Source organism: Acipenser ruthenus, chromosome 18 (genome assembly GCF_902713425.1).
Source record: "Acipenser ruthenus chromosome 18, fAciRut3.2 maternal haplotype, whole genome shotgun sequence".
In the NCBI taxonomy this organism is placed as follows: domain Eukaryota; kingdom Metazoa; phylum Chordata; class Actinopteri; order Acipenseriformes; family Acipenseridae; genus Acipenser; species Acipenser ruthenus.
Window position 1 is genome coordinate 8,700,157 of NC_081206.1, and position 22,256 is coordinate 8,722,412.

The 22,256-nt window shown below is 37.9% G+C and overlaps 1 protein-coding gene across 1 annotated transcript; it reads right to left on the minus strand.

Annotated features, from left to right (window-relative positions):
* Window positions 1–14,733: 14,733 nt before the first annotated feature.
* On the minus strand, window positions 14,734–17,726 carry LOC117424514 (prefoldin subunit 4-like). Its single transcript, XM_034040906.3, has 4 exons — window positions 17,570–17,726; window positions 16,163–16,270; window positions 15,682–15,825; window positions 14,734–15,197 (listed from the first exon to the last, which is right to left on the minus strand). The coding sequence occupies exons 1-4, from the start codon at window positions 17,594–17,596 to the stop codon at window positions 15,066–15,068; spliced, it is 411 nt and encodes a 136-aa protein (XP_033896797.1). The 5' UTR covers window positions 17,597–17,726; the 3' UTR covers window positions 14,734–15,065.
* Window positions 17,727–22,256: the final 4,530 nt, after the last annotated feature.

The following is a 22,256-nucleotide window of genomic DNA, read 5'->3' on the forward strand; positions in this document are numbered from 1 at the left end:
TTCTAAAAGTACAGGAGTCATTGATACTTTGTGTATGCCATTTTTGTTATGGCGTGTGTCTGTCCAATGCTTTGTTTTTACATTATTTTACTGTGCTTTATATTGTGCTAAGCTTTTACAGTTATATACCACAATAGGGATTTTTAAACCTCAGTTTATCCTCTACAGAAGTATTTTTTATTCTTGAATATCAATAATGTGTTCCATTGGTGATAACAATATGTTCCATTGGTGATAACAACTGAGGAATAATTGCCCAGATGATTCTGAAAGGCCTGGCATTTTTCATATGTTATTGTAAAATTGGCATTCTTGCCAAAGAACTATGTTTTTTGTTTTTTTGGTAGGAGGATTCTGAGTAAACGTACTTATTTTCAAAATATCTGCTATGCTTTATTTATTTTAACATGTTGTGCTAAAATTTCACAGCAATTTAGTCCAAATTGTTATGAGCACATTTTTTGTCTGAAAGATAGAAAAAAAACAATTTGCATTTCTAAAACAAGTAATAAACCACTTTAGACCAATTACAAGCCCTTACATTAAATGTTGTTTATTTCTGGGTTGACTTGATTGGGTGCTTTTCTCCAATCGAAAAAAGTAATCATGCTAATGACAGTTTGCAGTGAGTGGCTTTGAGAATGTATCCCTATGTTGTTAAAGCAACAATGCCCAGGATTGAATTATCTTTTGATGTACAGTTTATTAGCAGAGATAGTCACACATTTTGCCACTAACTTTTGTCCTAGTAAGCAGTTGTTACTGTATTATTCTCAGTCTATTAAGATCAAAATGATATCGCAAAAGTCTACCAGAAGCCATAATATACAGTACAGTATTTCATGTTAGATTTTGAAAGGTCACATTTTTCAATTGTTTTCATTAAGTATATGGAAAACTACAAAGCGGTATGTAATTCAATATGTTAACATGACATTATTCAGCAGGTTTCATTCGACTTTATGAAGTAAAATTAGTTCATTCTATCGGCTAATGCAAAACGTTTGGCTGTAGCTGTAGGTCTTAAGGCTAGGCAGCAGACAATTAATTGCAAATAAAGGAGCAGCTTTATTCTGCAGAACACCTGCCAACTTTAAGAAGGCTCCCATTTATCTGAAAACAGTTGGCTGCAGATTGATGTGGACTTCTTCAAATCATTCTGCAACAGGCAGGTAAAGAGTGGCTGGCAAATCTAACTTACAAATACTTCCCTTAATAGGAAATTAAATATTTAAAACGCACACTCAGTAAGCAAAATGCCTTGGCAAATGTGTTTTGCTTCAGTGAAGATGAATGTGCACAGCTGGTACATTGATTTGACAGTAAGCAAAGGATTTTGTAATTTAAAGGGACTGTAGTCTATATTCTTAAAGCTCTTTAGTTCAGATTGCAAAATTATTTATCAGAGCAAAACATGAACCCAACAAAGCTACCAAACCACAAAAAGATTGTATTAAAAGAGCAACGTGGCATGGGTATGTAATATCAGAGTTTACTTAACCAATATATTATTCTTGATTAGAATTACTTTGTATATGCATTTATAAAGTATACATCAGTAAGGCTCAGGAGTTTAACTCCTGTACCTCAAAAGGGCTCTCTCACAGCTGGTACACCAGAGTGTAACCACTAACCTGTCCCCCTGCCCTTAGTGAAGGTAATAAATACACAAGTATAGACTACCACATAGAACAAATGTATCTCTTACATCCACTGGGGCAGTGTTGCAGGGGGCAGGTTAATTGCAAATCAAGGTCTGTCTAACCAGTCGCTACTGTGTTACACACAGTATCAGTGATATTTTCTTTTGAAAGTAATATTGTGCCTCATGTAACACAGCCCACACAAGCCGACTGATCTGTAGTTTTTATTTCCATGCTTGGAAAATCTGAGAGCCTGTTTATATTCCAGTTTAAAATAACATTAAAAAAAAAAATGTAATTTCCCTACAAAACCAAAGACATTTTTTTAAAACCTTTTTAGACATAGATAAATGTGTCAAGGCTTTTTTCTCTTTATTAAAAAAGTTTCTTTGGTAAGATACTCACTCTTGAAAAGATTGGAAAGAAATAATAATGTAGAATATATCTCTATGTGTACCAAGCAAACAGTAATATTCTAGCACTGGGGCCACTTTGAAGTTGAGTCATGGGCTATGGATGGTCCCAATGTAAATATGCATTCATGACAATCTCTCAGAAACACAGTAACCCAGATGATGGGTTTATTTCTCTATCAAGAAGTTTAAAAGTGCCAGACATAGGTATGGAATACACATACTCTCCACGCTTTTTCAAACTCTACACTTACATTTTCAAGCTATCTCAAGATCATCTTGTCGAATATTTATGAAAGATTCTTTAAGTTTCTAGTGACCCACCATGTCTGGCTTGTGGATGGCTGCAGTCATTAAGACTAGATCTTGGTTAAGTTATTGAACATACTGTAAAGATGAAACCCCAGGAGCAATGCACATTTTTGAGAATATGTTTTTCAGCCGCAGGCATCTACATGCCTCTTTTCTAGGATTCAATTGGAACCTTACAGCAGCTATAAAAAAAAAGTACCTAATTGACATTTTCTGCAATGTTAGCCAGCATGTTATCAGACAGTAGTTTTTGTAATTTGGCACATTACCTTAAAACACCACAATTATAACCCTTGATGTACATACATTGTCGGATTGAACTTTAAAAACAAATTAGCTGGTACACAAGCTTTGGAGTCCTTCCCTTTGAAGATGAGCCAGGTTTTGATTTTAAATTTGCTCCAGAACAAAGCCTGCACAGCTTAACTTCTACAAAAAGTTACTGAAGTTGTCCCACAATCTTGTTCAGTTTAGCCCCAAAACATGATTTCCTGGGTTACTGTTTTTCTGCAGTCGTCCACAGTTTAGCCTGTGCACTTCATCAGAAAGCAGACATGGTTGGATTGCTAGTTTGTTAACTTACACAGTTTTAGCTTCCTCCCTCTTTGAAGCTTTCTGGACACTCTGTGAACTAGCCAGCCATCTTCCTGCCACTACCTGTAGCAGCAGGGTGCATTCATGGCAGATGTGAGCTCTGTTCTCAAGGTCAATGAGGATTCAGACACTTAAATAAATTCCACTAGCGTCAAGCCTCCCTGATTCTGCTGCTTAACATGGCTTAAAACATCTGCCCTTCTTCATTTTGCTTTATTGCAACAATTTTAAGTCACTCTCGAGTGAACAGAACAGCTGCCCTATCTCAGACTCAAGAATTTTAAAAATGCGTCAATAGTTTTCAACACAGTGGCCTGATTGGATCATTTTTCTAAGTCTATGAAGGAGTGAGATTTACTGCAGCAGTTGAATATAATGACATTTTGCATCTACAGATTGTAAAGGTACATTAAATGCAAAGCAATACAGTAAATCCCTTTTAATTTGGAAAAAAAAGTATTAAGATCTCGCTCTATGGGGATCGTCTTTTCATTCAGACTGTTTCACTCAGTTGCTTTCATAGAACTACTGGAGAATGCATTAAAATATACACATGTGTTTTGTATCCACCCTATGGCCACTCAAGTAGCAAGTATGGCACATAAAATGAACGTTCTTTCCTCAACTACGCAATGGCAACAATCCAAGCTCTCCTCTCAAAATAACTGACAGGCTCCAACTGCAGCATTCTTTACAGGGGTGTCTGTGTCACAGAATCAGATTTAGCATACACGCTCCTAATAATTAAAGATATCTGGCACTCTCTCCTGCCAACATCAGCACTCAAAGATTCGCACTGCAAAGATTCGCACACATCCATCCGGCACGTGCAGGCGTGTTGCACTGTGCAATCAACAGTGCCAGCTGATACCCGAGTGGAAACTAGAAATGTCATTCAAAAAGGAAAATCAAGGTACTGCACCTGCGGCTACATAAGTAATTGTTACTGGAGACTTTCTGGACCACGTTATCCTGCCTTGGTGTGGAGTTCTGTGCAAAATGTCAAGTTTAATATAACATATAAAGCTAATCAACATTTAGTAAACCTTGCCCTGAATGCTGTACTGTTCAATTTGCTGTGCTTGGTTATAAAAAAAAATCAAGTTTTAAGAAAAGGTGCATTGACTATACTGTATATATATATATATATATATAGTGAGCAACGATGGCAGACAGATGTAAAATTTCAGCTGCTCCAAACCAGCACACAGTTACTGGGAGAAATACAAAACAACAAATAAAATAAACAGGCTTGAGGGCCAAAATAATGGTTCCATGAACAAACAAAACAATATCTCTTTGCCAAGTGTGAAGACAACCAGGCTCAGGTCAATCTTGCCAAAGTCCAGTACAAAAAGTGAACAGAACAAGAAAAGAATCAGTCATGTTCCTTTCTCCAGCTCCCAGGTCCAACCAAACAAAAGGAAAGCCCTCTGTTTTATATAGGATTTCTCTCCAAGGGGCGAACAGGGAACCAGTGCCTGCCAAACAAGACACTAATCAACTAATTACTTAAAAGTCTGCCAGCTGAGAATTATTTTACATTTTGGAGATTATATATATATATACTAGTCATACTTTCACTCCAACTACATATCTGCTACGCTACACAGATTCACATCTTAACCCTTTCAACAGACTAGGCTACTATTTACATTTACCCTAACTTGGCTTGTGTTTTTCAGGCACAATAAAAGCAGATCGAACTTGCATCAAAAACACAAGCCAAGTTAGTAGAAACAATTGGGGCAACCTTGGAACCCATCGGTTTTACAGTTGTGCCTATTTGCTTTGTGCTGGACAAGGTTGCCCCAATGGTTTCTTGAAACTTGGCTTGTGTTTTTGATATTTCCACTTTAAATGGCTGGGCACTTTTGATAACTTGCTGTTTTTTTTCACATTCCCAATGTGTTTTTTGTTTTATATATATATTGTAAACGACTCGCACCCACTCGGGTTCGTTGCCCCTTTAAGAACTTGACCCAGAGACGAGAAATTGGATTTTATCAGCGCGGTTGCGCTATATTTTTAATAAACACAAAGTAAAACAAAACACACAAAATAAACACCTAGCTCTATCTGAGCACTAACTACACACGCAGGAACCTAACTATCACAGGACGGCTAAGCCGTTTCCCTGTACCACAAAACTTAATCACACCGGTTTGCACTGTACCTTTCCCGGGACTGCCAGGAAGCAGAGCACTCCTTCTGCCTCCTTCTCTTTAGCAGCCTCGAGCAGACTGCTTGCTCTCCTTTTAAACTCCGCACCTGGGCCTAATTTCCAATAACGCCCAGGTGCGGATGATAATTAATAATAAAACAATTAAACCAACACAAATCAAAACAGAACACAAATCAAAACAGTGCATTTCTCTCTAGCAGGGAGGTTTTAACCCCCTCCCTGCTGTTTCTCATACCCCGCTATGTTACATATCCCCCCCCTTGTCTTTACAAGACACAGGCCACGAGACGGCCACCTCCTCCCCTAAAACATAACCACCCACCCTCAAGTCCACAAATGTCCTTTCTTGCCCTTTTCCACGGGCAGGCTTGAGGGTGGATCGGTCCACGTCCCGGCTCAGCCAGGTAGGGACCTCGCACCGGCGACAAGGGGACCCAACGGCTCAACAGGGGCGACCGGAGCGTAGACCGTGGCACTGGAGGATGCAGCAGTGGGCAGAGATCTTCCCCTGGGAACCGGCGCAGTGATGTCCGATCACCCAGGGGAAGCGAAGCAGCGAACAGGGGGAGCAAAAGCGAAGTCTGGCAGCAGCCCAGCGACGTCTGGGTGCTCGGGAAGAGCGGAGCAGGGAACCAGGGGAAAAGCTGTGGCCAGTGCTGCACACTCCTGGGCTCAAGGTCCAGCGCAGGAAGGTCCGGGAAGACCGGCCGGGTGTCCTGGAGCAAAGGGTGAGGGACTGGACGCAGCGGTGCCGGACTGGACCGTAGGGGCGGTGGTCGGGGCTGTGGTGGAGGTAAACTTTTCACCTCCCCCCTGGGCTCCGGAAGCGGCGGCTCCTCCCCTCTGGGCTCCGGAAGCGGCGGCTCCTCCCTTCTGGGCTCCGGAAGCGGCGGCTCCTCCCCTCTGGGCTCTGGAAGCGGCGGCTCCTCCCCTCTGGGCTCCGGAAGCGGCGGCTCCTCCCCTCTGGGCTCCGGAAGCGGCGGCTCCTCCCCTCTGGGCTCCGGAAGCGGCGGCTCCTCCCCTCTGGGCTCCGGAAGCGGCGGCTCCTCCCCTCTGGGCTCCGGAAGCGGCGGCTCCTCCCCTCTGGGCTCCGGAAGCGGCAGCTCCTCCTCTCTGGGTTCTGGCAGCGGCAGCTCCTCCCCCTCTGGCTCGGGAGGCTGCGGAGCTCCGCTAGCCTGCTCCCATTCCAGGATTAACCGCTCCAATTCTGTTGGCTCCCTCCTTTTCACTGGAGCCAACCCCATCTCTCTCTCCCATCTCTCATTTCGCTCTCTTTGAGCGGCTGTATTTCTATTGATCTTCTCGATCAGTTCCCATAAATCCATATTTCTCTGGGTCGTAGGGGCGCCCACACTCTCTGCCACCATATGTAAAAGACTTGCACCACTCGGGTTCGTTGCCCCTTTAAGAATACGACCCAGACACGAGAAATGGAGTTTTTAAAGCGCTGACGCGCTATACTTTTAATAAACACCAAGTAAAACAAAACACACAAAATAAACACCTAGCTCTATCTGAGCACTAACTACACACGCAGGAACCTAACTATCACAGGACGGCTAAGCCGTTTCCCTGTACCACAAAACTTAATCACACCGGTTTGCACTGTACCTTTCCCGGGACTGCCAGGAAGCAGAGCACTCCTTCTGCCTCCTTCTCTTTAGCAGCCTCGAGCAGACTGCTTGCTCTCCTTTTAAACTCCGCACCTGGGCCTAATTTCCAATAACGCCCAGGTGCGGATGATAATTAATAATAAAACAATTAAACCAACACAAATCAAAACAGAACACAAATCAAAACAGTGCATTTCTCTCTAGCAGGGAGGTTTTAACCCCCTCCCTGCTGTTTCTCATACCCTGCTATGTTACAATATATATATATATATATATATATATATATATATATATATATATATATATATATATATATATATATATATATGATCCTCAAAGGAGTCACATCAATTGGTAGGTGAGGTCCTGAAAAGAGTGCTGACCAATGCTTAAAAAAACATTATCTTTATTAACATTATCACTGTGACAAGGGTGTAATTGATGTGATTGTTTATAGCAAGCAGCCTAATTTGTTCACTTTAGTGCATCGTTCGTTTGTTTACACAGGTAAATGGTAGGAATATTTTGCATCATAATTGCCACAATCCACCACGGTGCAAATGCGATCTTTTGTCCACTAGCACTCAATTGTAGACAGCAAAGTGGGTTCAAAGTGGTCAGAAACACATTGTGCTCAATTGGGATTGTCCAGGAATGATTTGGCACCCTCTACAGATCTTGGCAAGAACAGCAGATGTTGTCAGAACTTTAGTAGGGTGGAGGTGCTGCTGCTGCATTACACTCCAACAGGTGTAATGCAGGCATAATTAAACGCATCATATTTTAAGAAAGGGGCCAACTGACAGTAGAAAAACTAAATTACAATAGCAGCAATTATGTCATTATTATTAAAAGTACAATCCAGTACTTTCTGATTGCCATGCAGTGGCGTGAAACCTTGTCTCCTGAAACCAAGTTTCAACAAACAGTGGCTCCGTGTTCCCTCAGCTTAAGACTCATCTTTTCAAAACAAATGATTTTGCAAGTCTACCATTTTAACATATTCAACAAAAAAAAGCAACCTATATTTAGATATTCTGAATAAGACAGCGACAAATGTTCTTGTAAAATAACGTAATTATACTTCACATGAACAATGCGCTGTTATTTTTATCAGAACCCTGCCATTTCAGACTAATTATGTTAACTTGAGTGTACATTATTCATGATAATTAAACCTCTCCCAGCAAATAATTATTTTAAATAGCTTTCATTTTACATGCAGTGCTTCTGGCAGATATCAGCAGTATTTGACTTCTCTGATGTAAAGGCTGGAAGCGTTGTCACACGTATTTAAAATGTAATTGATTCACTAGTTCTCTATTTATACATTAACATCACATTATGAATGACCCTTTTTTCTTAATATTTTAGTTCTAATGATGTCATATTTTTGGTCACATGTCACAGCTGCATCATAACACTTGTCTTTCTGATGGGTCACATCTTGACTAATTTCAATGCAACACAAGTATTACTGACTCAAGAATCACTTAGCATGCACTCTGTTCTTTCCACTGTGCTTGGAAATTATAATCTCAGAGATGGATCTTGTCAGTGTAAATCATTCTTTTCTTTTTGTATGTGTATAGTATCAATTTAGTTATGGTTTGTTTAATTTTGCCTAGGGCTAAAAAGATATAGCTATACCCTGCAGAAAAAAAAAAAAGTTTTTTCCCCCTAAGCTACTCCATAAAAAAATTATTTCATATTAAATGAAGCACAATCCTTTATTTTTATTTTTATTTATTCAAATTGAGACCGAGGCCTTTTTTAGTGTCCTGGCAAGATGACCAGAAACAGACAGCAGTAATTTCATGACCTGTACTCAGTGCTGTGTGGGATTCCTGTGAACAGTATCCAGACCTGCTTTATGGAAGTACCCCACTCTACCCAGTATGTGATCTTCAGTTAACGGGGTGACTCTGGGGTCTATTTTAATTATCTAAATAGTGGCAGATCTTAATCTCTATCCTAAAATTTAAAAAACTGCATTTTTACAAACCTTATTTCACTGCCATATGTAGTAATATACATTGGTCAATAAATCTCTCCTGGAAACCTCAGCTTAATTATGTATAAAGTGCGGCAGTATTTACATTTGTTTAGATCATTCAACTAGACCTCCTTGTGTCTTCTGAATGTTTTAATGTGTCTATTTTAGATTCCACAATCATGCTTGATGATTAGAAAGCAGTAACAAGATGTTATAATGTATAGGAGTACTGAAAAATCTACAGCAAATCATATCCTGTTTGACAGGTCTACAGCTGTGACCAAAAGTGTTGCATCACCTACAATTTTAGGACTGAGATATAATTAAAATAGAAATATATATTAACATAATTGAGATCTGTTATTTAACATCATGTAATCAAATAAACTACAAAATGTCTACTGGTAGCCATAATAATAGTACAGTACAGTGCATGGGGGGGGGGGGGGGGGGGGGATGGGGGGGGGCTAACAGGATGCAACATGTAACACATACTTTTGTGTAAATGGCTTATGCTTCACACTTCTGAAGGGCAAGACAGACAGACTTTATTAGAGGGCTGATAATATATGCTCAGTTGACAGGTGCTTCCATATAAGTCAGGAATTGGAGGAATAATTAAGAAATGGTCACGTATCCATCAAGAAAAAAAAATTCAAATCTTGTAGACCTGTCCCATCAAAATCAATGTCTGAGCCCTCACCCTGTTGACAGTGTTGTGGCAAGAAATTGAATAACTGTGGAATAAAAATCCAAAATGAAGTAAAACGGATGAAGTGAATGTGACACATCTCAGACTTTTAAAAAACATATTTGACTGGGCAAGGAAAAGAGAAGCAGTGCTGAAAGTAATGATGTAGGCAAATTGATTTTAAACCCTTAGCAACAATCTTTGAGAAACCCTAGTGCTAAACTCGGGAGCGCTCTACCCTTTCAGTACAATTCTAATGAAGGAAGCCACAGCCGGAGTATTTTATCACGGCCATTAATAAGTGATTGGATAATGAATCATTTCTTATCTTCAAATCCCATAGGGCTCAGCTAGGAGACTTTTGCTCACCTTTTTAAATGCAAATTTTGGATTTTGTCTCTAATTATCTCAGGCAGTTCCAGCCTAGGTCATCATGGTTGTTTTGCAAAATGTCCATCACTAACTTGAATAAACCAGTTGCTTGAATTTGAGTGGAATGAATGTAAAGCACTTGGAACTGCTGGTGCCGTGACAGGCACTATATAAGGCTTTTCAGATTAGTGCAACTACTTGTACCCCACCCAACTATATACCTCCACTTCACTAACACTATTGAGCGCTGGGCTTGTCTCTTCAAGTGAAGGTCATTCAGGTGGTGAGATCGTTTTGTACTTTTTAGAAAACGAGGAACAAACTAAATCCTGATGATCAGTTAAGCTTTGTTTATTTGGAAGGAATTGTGATGTTCTGGGCAACGGACTGAAATAATGCACTCTGGAGCTGGAGAGTTTTTTGCAGTTGCATTCCAGGAGAGTCTGGCACTTCTAAGTCAAACACCCTCAGGTTATTTTAACAAACAATTACGGTACAGCAATACCATTTCCAGGAGCTGCTGAATGATGCATTTTACACTGACAGTCCCAAGTCTCTGTACCGAGATGTTCATGTTAAATAGAATATTATAACATATGTGCTCGTATCCACTCAGATCAGAGCAGAGCAGGGCATCACCTTGAGTGGATGAAAATCAGCTTGCATCTTGCACAGCAAGGTTGCTGTATTTATTTTTTAAAATATATATTACAGTAGTTGAATAAAAACAAATAAACAGTATAGCTCATTTGAATGCAACACCGTCTCTCGTTTGGATTTAAACGATCAAAAAGTCTTTAGAAAAAATAGAAAAGGGTAGGGAGGGGGGGCTCACAGACAAAACATACTCTGTCGGGGATGATGCGTTCAATTTTATATTCCACACCAAGGCACGGTCATTTAACATAGCTGGTAACATGTGAAAGGATTGCCGAAAAGTAGAAAAAGCCCTTCATAAAGGTTAAGATGTTCCATCATAATGCAGCAGTCAGATCCACAAGCTGGCCTGTGTACTACAAAAATATCTTCCTATACTGCATCAGACCTATCAACACTCTTTCAGATATGTGCAATGTGTACCCATGTTCCATATGTTGCTGTGCTTTGTAGTTCATTCAATTCATTCAATCTTTCTGAAATGGGTAATTATGTGCATTAATACCTTTTTTGGTATTGCATGCTGTTCTGTAAGTTTAATAAAGTATTTGTATTAAACACATTGTTTTATTGAGTGAACCATTCTGGGTAAAGCCATAAAATAAGACTCACACCAGTGAGCCATTTAACAGGATGATGTTCAACTTACAGGATATGGTACATCATACAGTGATATCTAGAGACTGGGAACGAATAACATTTGAAAACTACATGTCCACTAGCCCCCAGTACTGAAACATGTGCCTATATCTGTGAATGGGTATGGTTGTAACACATATCTGGGGTTTGCAGTGGTGCAGTTCCCACAATTGCAGTTCCAATGTTTATCTGTATTCTGTTCATCTGTATTTATGGGGCTACAATACACAGACACCCAGTTTTTGTGGATCAGCACTGCAGTTTTTTGTTTTTTTTTGCACTAGTTCTTTAATCTTCTCTGTTTGATGATCTGGTATTTGTACTTTACAGTGCTCTCAACCTGTGATACCTGGAACAATTCTACTTTGTATTATAATTCCTGGACAAGAGAGAGATGAAAGACTCAAGAGGAATCAGTCACCAGAGACCCTATGAAGACATCATTCAAGAAACATCTGAGAGACTTTTAAATATTTTGTTGCTTTGAAGGGCTCAGTAGTTCAAAATCAGTAAAAAGCTTTTGCTTTGGCAGTTGTAGACTAGGCTACATTTTTGCTTCGACCCATTTATAACTAAGCAGTGTTTTAAGACCTGGATGGTTCAATTAAACAATTAAGAACATGAGTGGAACAATGACCAGGCTCACTACTTCATAATGGCTGTGGCACCATTAGAACTTTTATTTAATCTAGGCCTTTCCCTATATTCAGTCACTGGTTTAAATCATTCAAATAAAGGGGTTAAGTGAAAAACAAAGTCCCTAACCGGGCGTGCAAGCTTGTTCGTATTTCTTAATATTTAAAAGGTGGTCATATTTCAATCTGCGACTGTTTAGATCAATTGAATTGACCCAGAGACAGTTGTATAACATGTGGCCTGTTCACTGCTGTTGATGGAAGAGCAAAAAGCAACTCAACATGGTCATGGTAAACTGAAGGAATTCCATAAATCTATAATAAAAGAGAAGAGGGAGGCAAGGCCTATAAATAGCTGCTCAATAATTGCATGCTAACATGAGTGAATGTTTTATGAGCCGTGCTTTTAAATCCTCTTTGAACAGATACTCGCTGTCATCGAGGAGGTCATTATACAGCATTGAAGTACAGTGTGTAGTCAAATGTCTTTATTCCAGAGCCCCATCTCTTTAAATCAGAAGGCAATGTTTTAACCTTTGATCAGTTTAAAAAAATGAATATACCGAAGTAGGTTCCTTACTCTGATCAGTTCAGCTTCTTGTGCTGAAAATGTTTTGTTTTTTTTCTAGCATGTTACCCTACATGTACACTGCCTGGTCCCTTTATTAGAACCTGTATCTTTCATTGGGTTGGGACCCTGGTTGCCTTCAGGGGTAACCTGTTAACGTAAAGCCAAACATCCTCAGCTTCTGTAATCTGGCAAGAAAATAATGATACTCATGATGGTTAGATTATAAAGAGTAATACAAATATTTTTGTATTACTCTTTTTTGTACATTGTGGACCACATACAGTTTCCACTTAAGTGGTATAATGCAAATGAAATACTTTGAAGATTTTCATTTGTGTATTTGGTATTAGCCGACTCACCTTGGGACCGAGGGACATTTCGTTTTGAAATGTCAACTTCATCTTGAAGGCGCTGGCAAACAGACTGAAAGCACTGTAGCAGCATTGCTATTTCCTCTGAGATAAACGTGCTGGTGGCCTCTCTGGCTGAAAGCGACATCCAAGATACTCAAGCAGCTTAGAATTCAGTGCTCAAGGCATTTTTCAAATGACAAATCTAAACCTATTGCGTGCACGCTTAGGAACATGTGAGACTGCAGCGAACTCGCTTCAAATTCAGCCTGAAGGTTTTATTTGTTTTTCCCTTAAAGATTAACAACAATATATTAGATTATCATGCACAAAGAAGCATTTTGCGCTTTCTAAAAAGATAATCAGTAAAGGCATAGTTGCACCTCACAGGTCAATATGCAATTATTGATTACCTTTATAGGAAGTGCATTAATGTAAGCACAACCTAAGGATATACAATGTATTGATAATGTCTCTAGTGTGTCTCCTAGCAATTGCCTGTTTCTGGGCATAGGTTCCTATACAACATACTCAATTATAAACCTCAGATTGTCTCAGCAAACAAGTTGCGTTAAGCTGTCATTATCTCACATTATCTAAAAGCAGAAAGAACTTTATAAATGGTTCGCTTTAAACAATGACATAAATATGCAAACCAGACAAAAATATAACTTAGAAACATGTTTAATGTTCAATTTATAGAGCATTAATATCTTCTGCAACGGTCATTACTTGTAGATAATTGACTTTCTTCCATTATGTGTGCTTGCCTTCACACTCCTAACTGCATCTGCAGTCAATTATCTAGCAGGTAATGACAGCTGCATCCTCTGTGGTGGAACCAGCTACTGGAGAACTTCAGGACGTCTCCCACTGTCTTCCACTGACTCAAGACCCACCTGCTTAGACTGCACTTGTAAATCTCTTGCTCTACCCCTCCTATTTACTGGACTTGCCTGACCTCAGGACTGGATCCTCAGCTAATGTATTATTACACTACTATATCATTGTAGATATAACTTGTTGCATCCTATATTGTATTCTATTGGTACTGTATTATTGCACTTACTGTAAACTATACTGTATTTAAATATGAATCTTGCATTGTAATTGTGTACTGCCCTGTAACACCTGTAAGTCGCCTTGGATAAAGGCGTCTACCAAATTAATAATAATAATAAACTAATGCATTCTGTAATTAATCTGTCAAGGTACAGTTGGCGTCATCACACTTTTATGTTTCTAAATGAAAAGAAAAAAAAAATCACATCACATTATGATTAAATGTTAAATACATAATTTAAAATACGAGTGATTTTTTTAAAAAAATATATTCTTAAATGAAAAATAATGAAATCACATCTTATCACAAGGTGAGGCACCTGCGATGTGGACACACCGACTTTCTTTGCAACAGCAGCCTGAGAAACCACAGGAGACTCAAGCAGCTACTTAGTTTACGCAAGTTACGCAAATCACAGCGTAATCACATACCCAGTACACTGTACTGCTCTGAAAAGCAATCTCCATTCATCATTTGAAATTACTGTATCCCAATTAAACAAAGTGACGTCCAAAATAAACGACCTAAATAGCATTGGGAAGAACTGTCTCCCAGTTATATCCCATTTAAGGAGCAATCCCGATTATCACTATCCAGATTAGGCGGCGTCGACTGCATTTCAATGCTGATTATTAAATCTTTGTTTTACTGCTTGTATGATGCTGAGGTCTTCATGTAAAAATCAGATAGTACACACTAGAAGTAGTAGTCAAAATCCATGGCTTTAAATAAACTTTCAAATACACATTCTTTTTAAAATCTAACAAAAATGTTCAATCTAAATATCGCTGCTCTTTTACTCTAAATTAATCCAGTTGAGACTTTCTTAATAGAGAAGATATAACAGAATAAACAAAAATACAAATAAGGTTCACGAAAACAGGTTTGTAGGTTATACATTTTGCTTAATAACTATCAAGCAGTGTTGGATTTTACATTTATATCTGTATGAATAAATTATAAATTAGAAATGTGAGAAGGATCAAACCCAAAAAGGTGAACTATTATATAAAGACCTTTATTGCAATTGCTTTTGCTTATTAACAAGTACACCAGTTACCATTGCTGTGTGCTCTGCAGGGTACGAGCAACAAAATAAATAACAAAGCATGTAACCGTAACAAAAAAAGAGGGGAAAGGGGAACAATTACATAATTAAACAAAGAACGTGGTAGAATTTTTTTTTTTTTTTTTTTTTTGCAAGGTCTTGCTATCCACACTAAGAAAGAAAAGTCATTTGTGATCTGGAGAATTGGCTGCATTTTTTTTCTTTTTTTTGCATGAAAAGTTCTTTTCTGACAGGAACATAAGTCGCTGATACAGGAGGGGCTTCAACTCTCATCTGCTTCCAGGTTTATATTATTTCCAAATTTGGCATAGAGCTGAACTTTCAAATCGGCCAACACTTGCAGTATGGCTGCCACTCTGCCCTCGTAAACTTTGATCTCGTCTTTTAGCGATTCCTGTGGAAAACAACATTGAAATTGTCAATAATACAGCAGGAGAAAGAAATTAATCTTTTTATTTTAAAAACAACAACTTACTGTTCAAAACCACATACAGAATCAAGCTACAGTCAGAACTAGACCACAGCTTACTGTAATTCTACTGTTTCAATAAATATATAATGAAGAAGAAAAGTAATGGATAAACTGAAAACTCACTATTTCAATCACATTAGCTACAGCAATTTATAGAGTAGACATCGATACTGATGTGATACAACCATCTGAAACATTTTTGTATCAGACTGCTTGTATCTCCTATCAGATGGAAATGACATCAGATCAAAATTAGCTATACTGATTAATTATTCTTCAAAAAAATATATAGACACAGTCTGATTTTCACCCACTTGTGTAGAGAGGTCAGTAAGCCCATGCACATATCAGCTGCACCATATTGTACATATAATAATATTAAAAGTACAAAACGTGACCGGTTTACCTTTGCACCTTCTAACATGTCTTGTGTCTCCTCCTGGGAATGGCTAATAAAGACATCTCCAATCTGATAGGGGATAGCTATTGAATCCTCATCATCTAACATCATGATGTCATCACTAGCGTCCTCCAAGTTCTGCAAAGATTTCTGTAAAGAAGTAGTGACATAATTAGCAATATAAGTGTATAGAAAATGGATAATATGAATATAAACAGCTCCTTTAACCAAAAACATTGCACGCTAATTTAAGAAACAATAAAGGGCAGCATTTTCTCTCATTCAATTATCTGGCTACTTTGTTGACGTGTTCTTCAGAAATTTGTAAGTGAATGTGCAGAGAAACAAAGAGCTGCTGAAGTCTAAAATGTCACAGGCATCCGGCAAATTAAACAAGACATTAAAGGAAAACATAATATCTGGTGTTACTTGGGAGGCACGTGTATGTGTGTACCTGGGTAAGGGCATCTGCTATTAAATAAATTACCTTTTTTGCTTCTATTTCATCTTTAAGTTCAGACATCCGATTTGTGTTTCTTGCAAACTTGTTTATCTTCTGCTGATCTTCAAAGGTCACATTAACATCTTCGACTGACTGCAATAAACAGGGAGAATATAAATGTGTATGTCACTGAAATTAATACACAATAGCAAGGGGAAACAATATTAGTTTTCCATTAGATTTTAAATTACTTTGGAATTTGATGTGCAGTGCTTATTTTATAATGTAAAAAATGTATCCTGAGCACCTACAAAGCTCGGAGATGTAATTTACAGTAGTGTGCACATTATTCTGAACACCTCAAGATTTGTCATTTATATCCTTTATATACACACCTACCTGCATGAAAACCTCTAGGTACGAGAATTGCAATTTGCAGTCAGTAATCAGTGATAAAGAAACAATAGGCATTCATGCGAAAATGTTAGACCACTTTGTGCTTTAATTAGGCATCTTAAACAGCTTCTAAAAAGTCTCCTGTATTTTACCATTTGTGTTTACGTGTTTCGTTTCACATACTATTTTGAAAATGTTCCAAGATTTTCAGTTTCAGTGGTTTGATTTCATATGCAAACCAAAACAACATAAGTAATGAGGTGTTTTAATAAATGTGGACACTATAACATCCACAAGCACGCCTACTGTACATTGACTTACAGAGTAACAAAGGAAAAGAGGTTTCATTGTTGGTCCCTACTGCTAAAAAAATACCTTTAGTAACGAAACACAAAGTCTGCTTTTGGATGCAAATATACAGAACGCTAAACTAATAAATATAACAAAATGGGGACGTCAGTTTATTTGTTTGGTAGTAAGCAGTTGAATTGAGAGGCCTGCTATGCGAGTCAAATTTGATTTCTTTTCAGCACATTTATTGAAACGTGAACACGTATTTTGCTTAACTTCAAACAAAAATTGCTGACCAACATACATCGTTAGAAAAAAATACGCCTTTCATGAATAAAAAACACAAATCGATAATCAGAGTATTTAGTATACAGTACTGAAACAGCAATCTTAAGTTATGGTGGTAAAAGTGTACTTGTATCAAGGACTGTTAAGTCTAATAATATTTTTGTTAAATAAAATGCAAAAAGGAGCAATCGACGTTTTACTGAAATTTGGAAAATATGTTAAAGCTCTGAAATACAGAGCAATGTACAGCAACTAACATGTAACTGCACACATCTCGCTATCTAGAATGCAATGCGCCGGCGTCTCAACTGTCACACCCTAACCTGAATTGTAATATCGTCGCATAACGAAACAGTAACACATCGTTTTACAACTAGACTTAACAAACACTTTAATTTAAAATATTTTATTTTTAAAATGTATACAATTCTGTAAGAAACACAGGATATCGCTGTTATTCTCCCAACAAATACTCACCACTGTCCCTTTCATGGTGGCTGCCATTTTTATAGACTAATCCATTCCTCAACTAACATAATTATAATTAATGTATATTAAAGTCCATACGTGGGCAATATTGTTTGATATTTGTAAAGTATATTTAAAATAGTAAACGTTCAAAACAATAAATGTTTCCTTTTAAGATGTTTTTAGTTTTTCTCCGCTAAATGTACTATCAATAAATGGTACGTTCCGTTTAAAGGGAATGTAAACCGCGTGGGAGGGTTTTTAGCCTTCCCGACAAAAATAGATTGCGTAGGTACCAGTCACTCCTGTAGGTGGCACATTCTCATTAAAAGTGAGTACTGCAGTGTGACAACTTGATAATACTGTAGTTTCTGGTGTTTAACCTACTTTTATAGAGAAAAGTAATTGCAAACTGATAATTTGCTTAATTAGACTTATTTTAATTTTTTTTCAGCTCTTAAACAGAAGATTTGAATTTATCTTATTTTTTATAAGTAACTTGAACTCTGCAAATGTTTAAGAGCTGAAAACAATAAAAAGGGTCTAATTACAAACTTTACCAGTTCAATTAAGGGTCTACTTGGAATGAAAACCAACAGACACAGGGGTCCCCGAGGACCAGGATTGAGAACCACTAATCTGTGGACAAATGTTTATTAAATTCTATTCAGATTGTATATACTTGAGTAATATGGCTGAACTTTGGAGTACTTTCACAGTACCAGTACTAGTAATGTGAGCAGTATAGCATTACTCAGTTACTCAATGTCTAAAATGCTGCATTGTAACAGTTATGCAGTTTAAAAAATAGACACCAGGTCAATGTGGAGCACAATAGTTATCAAAACACCCCTTATGCTTAATTTCCACTATGCCAGGAACAACTATATTTGGTTCTTAGACTTCGGTACCAGCTCAGGCACAGGCTGACCGCTTGTGATAAAGTGTAGGAAAAATCCATTGGAATGACCTGGATGAAAAAAAAAAGTTTCTGATCAATGAACTGATTTGGCACAAGACAAACAGGGTGAACAGATAAAATAACCTTGGTTACGGTCAAACAGTTAAACAAGAGGAAACATTGCCTACGTAAATGCATGAATGAGGCCTCTCGATCATTCAGAATATGCACAGCGTGTTTTACCCTAGGAATTCATTCTAATCATGGCACTATGCTATCTGTGTGATTATTTAATGTTAACACTGCATGAAAAGTGTGCTGTTGTTTGCCACAGAGCAATTAAACCATGGCAGGTCTATGGCAGGCACCAGAATATTTTTTTTCATGTATATATTTTATTCTCCTATTTTGATTGCAATCAAACAAAGAACCACAGAGAGTTTCTCCCAGTATATTTTAAATGCATAAACCTGAACAGAAAACACTGTCTTCATAACAGCTTCATACCAGCTGAGTCTGGTTACAGCAAACCAGCATTTTTAAGACCTGATACTTGAAACCTGCAGAAAGAAGTATTTTCCCTGACACACAACCGCTCTTCAAGGAGGATATCTTTTGAGCTTATAAAAGTTTACTAGCGTATTTTTGCAGTTTTCCCATGTTTTTTTCCAATGATTATACAATGTATTTACCATAGTTTACCACGCTTTACCATGTTTTTAAATCTGCTTTATCATACCCCTCTGTGCTTTACAATGCTTTCCTGTGCTTTCACTGTCCCTTATTATGCTTTGCTATGCTTTTACTATGAAGAACTTTGGTTTCAACTGTGCTTCGCAATGCTTGCTCCATATCCAGTCTGTAAAGGCTGATACATGTCTGTAAGGATAACTAAACTTTGACTCCAATACAAAGTTAGAATAAAGCAATCCAGAATAGTAATTACTTAATAATAAAATAGTTCTGGATATAAAATATTTTGTTTATGTATTAATTCACAATAAGGCAATTTGAACAGTTTATTATCCACTCAGCTTTTTTTTTTTTTTTTTTTTTTTTTAAATGACACAGAAGCTAATAAATCTGGCAACACTGCTCACATATCAATGTAAAAATATCCTCGTTTTGCTATTCAGCTATTTTGTAGTCATTGTTGCTGTGTTTATCACCACACAGAATAGGTACTACTTGGTAGTTGGCACTACCAAGTTACAATTCATGGTTAAACAAGAGAGTTGTGTGGCATTTACTCTAATTGTAGTCTTAACAGTCTGTAACCAAGTTTTAAATTATTCTTCAACATTTAAGTAACATTTGGTAATCTCTAAGAGTACATCATCACAGTTGCATATTGTTCACTAATACTGTTAAGCGTGCACTGCCTAGTTTGACTGCTCATGTACTTATGAGTGGCAGTACACATTAGAGGGAGCACCAAATAGTCAAAGTCGACCAGTCGAATAGAAAGTGACTGTCAGCCTAAGAAACTGGCTGTTGACTACTCGCACGTCACATGACATTATCAATGTCATCACGTGACGTCTCCTTGTAAAATATGTTAAATATTTGAATGAGCAAGACATCTCACAAGTAGAATGGTACTGTGAAATATTCTTCTTTTTCTAGGTAAGCAGTACAACTGGGGATGGGGAGTTTGTTTCCGGATAACTTCACTCTACTTGCTTACTAAATATCTTGGTATCCCTCAATAGAAAATCACCCCCTCTTTAAAATATGCAAGAGATTTTAATGAGCCGTCTGTCCCACAAGTGCTGTTGTCCCCAAATATGATCCAACGTGGAATGGCTGGGTTTGCCACCCCTAGTCTTGCTGTAAATAATTTGTAATTATAATAGTAGTAAAGTGGCAGCTATTTTACGATTTTTATCTACACTATCAGTAGTTGTGCTACTCCTAGTACATGCTTTCCAGGAAAATGTTCTCTTGGTTGTGTTCTCCCGCTCCCTACCCGTACCCAGAGCAAACATTGCATTGGGTTCAAGGTGAAACCGAAGGCATAATGACACCCAGTGGTTTTAAAAATGCAATAACAACAGCAGCAGTGTGTTTTTCAACTGTACAAGGGCAATGTGTTTTTCAGAGTCTTCTGAGAAAGAACCTTCGTGCTGTTTAGAGCTGACAGGGGCCACAGGGTGAACTCCTCCTTTGATACTGTTCTCAAATCAATCTGTTTCCCCTCTTTCTTCCTACGAGGGTCTTCTCAAGCTCAGGGTGTGTGTGTGTGTGTGTGTGTGTGTGTGTGTGTGTGTGTGTGTGTGTTTGTGTGTGTGTATTTGTGTGTTTGTGTGTGGGGGTGTCCCCATTTTGTAAAAGAAGGGAACTGTAGCCTCTTGTCCAGGTCCAATTTCAGTTGTTTGATATCCCACATGCCCTGGGTTATTGATAAAATGCCCACTGAGCTGTCTTTGGAGATAATCTCCAGTTAGCCATTTAAAGTAGAAAGAGCTACCAAAATAATTTCAGTAATTCTACACTTATATGAATTACTATAATTGTGTAGGTCTCACGTTGTAAAGACCCACACATTTTCTATGAAGCTTCAAATTGACTAAATTTACTGAACACTCCTTCCAAATGTAACACCAAGGGAAATAGGAAACACCAAGGAAAATGTGACCCTTGCTGCTCAAGTAGTCCTCAATTGAAAGGTCTAGACATCTTGGCATGGATAATGTTTTGGCAAGAAACTTAGACAGATATTGCAATGGTGATATCTCGGGTCATAAATAACACGTTATCGATGCATACTACCATGCATAATACTGTATTACCAAAGCATTTGTTACACCACCTTAATTGTGAAAACCTCAACCACATTTGGATACAACATATGTGTTGAGTAATATTAACGACAGCACACAGTACAAAATTGGAAAACATCAGACGTTTACAGTAAGACAGTTAAGTAAGGTCAGGTTGCTTATTTCTACACATTTCTTGCCGAGTATTTATTGCTGTCATTTTGTTAGTTTTACGTTTTCCTGTATGAAAGACGCACAATTTGACATTGCAGTGCTACATTTCTACTGTAGTTCACAGCATTCAACTTCAAGAGGTGATAACGCCATTGACGTTGAAAATGCGTCAGTCATAGGAAAAGCCAGCCAAAGCACAAAGCTCCTGTGAGTTTGAGAGTAAAGTCTGAAAAAACCAAACATTCTGCCCAGCTTTTCATTTCACAAGAAAGCAAACTCCCAGAAGCAACTCATGTATGCAATGAGAAACATTTCAGCCAGAAGCCATTGAAAACACAAATCTAGTGGAAATGTTAGTCATTGAATTGATCGAGTTTATTTGAGTATTCCTAAGTTTAGCACAACTGAGTTTTTGATAGTTATGGATGAACTCACATGCACGACTGAAATAAGTAAAAAAATTTAAAAAAATAGTGTTTGCCCAATTTATGTTCAACAAAATTCTGTGAAAAATCTTATAGGAAAATGTAAGATCTACAAAGTTATGGTAATGCATGTTAGCTCTATGTACTTAAAAACTACAGTATAAGCCCTTATACAAGTTTACCATAATAAAAGCACAGCAAAGTGTAATAAAGCATAATGAAAGCATGGTAAAGCATAGGTAAGCATTGTAAAGACCAGCTAGGTATGGTAAAGAATATTTATAAAACATGGCAAACAAGGATAAACTATGGGTAAGTGAATAATATAAACATGGGAAAACTGCAAAAATACTGTGGTAAACGTTTCTAAGGGAGATCACTAAGGAAGATACTAATTTGTTCTCATCTTGTCTTACGCCTTGTCTGGTAGTACT

Bases quoted from the DNA above. Each gene is read 5' to 3' on its own strand.
- LOC117424514 (XM_034040906.3), bottom strand. From the start codon at position 17,596: ATGGCAGCCACCATGAAAGGGACAGTG. The intron at 15,826-16,162 runs GTAATTTATTTA...ACTTCTTTACAG, and splicing joins ATGAAATAGAAGCAAAAAAG to AAATCTTTGCAGAACTTGGA. The intron at 15,198-15,681 runs GTAAACCGGTCA...TGTTTTCCACAG, and splicing joins ACATGTTAGAAGGTGCAAAG to GAATCGCTAAAAGACGAGAT.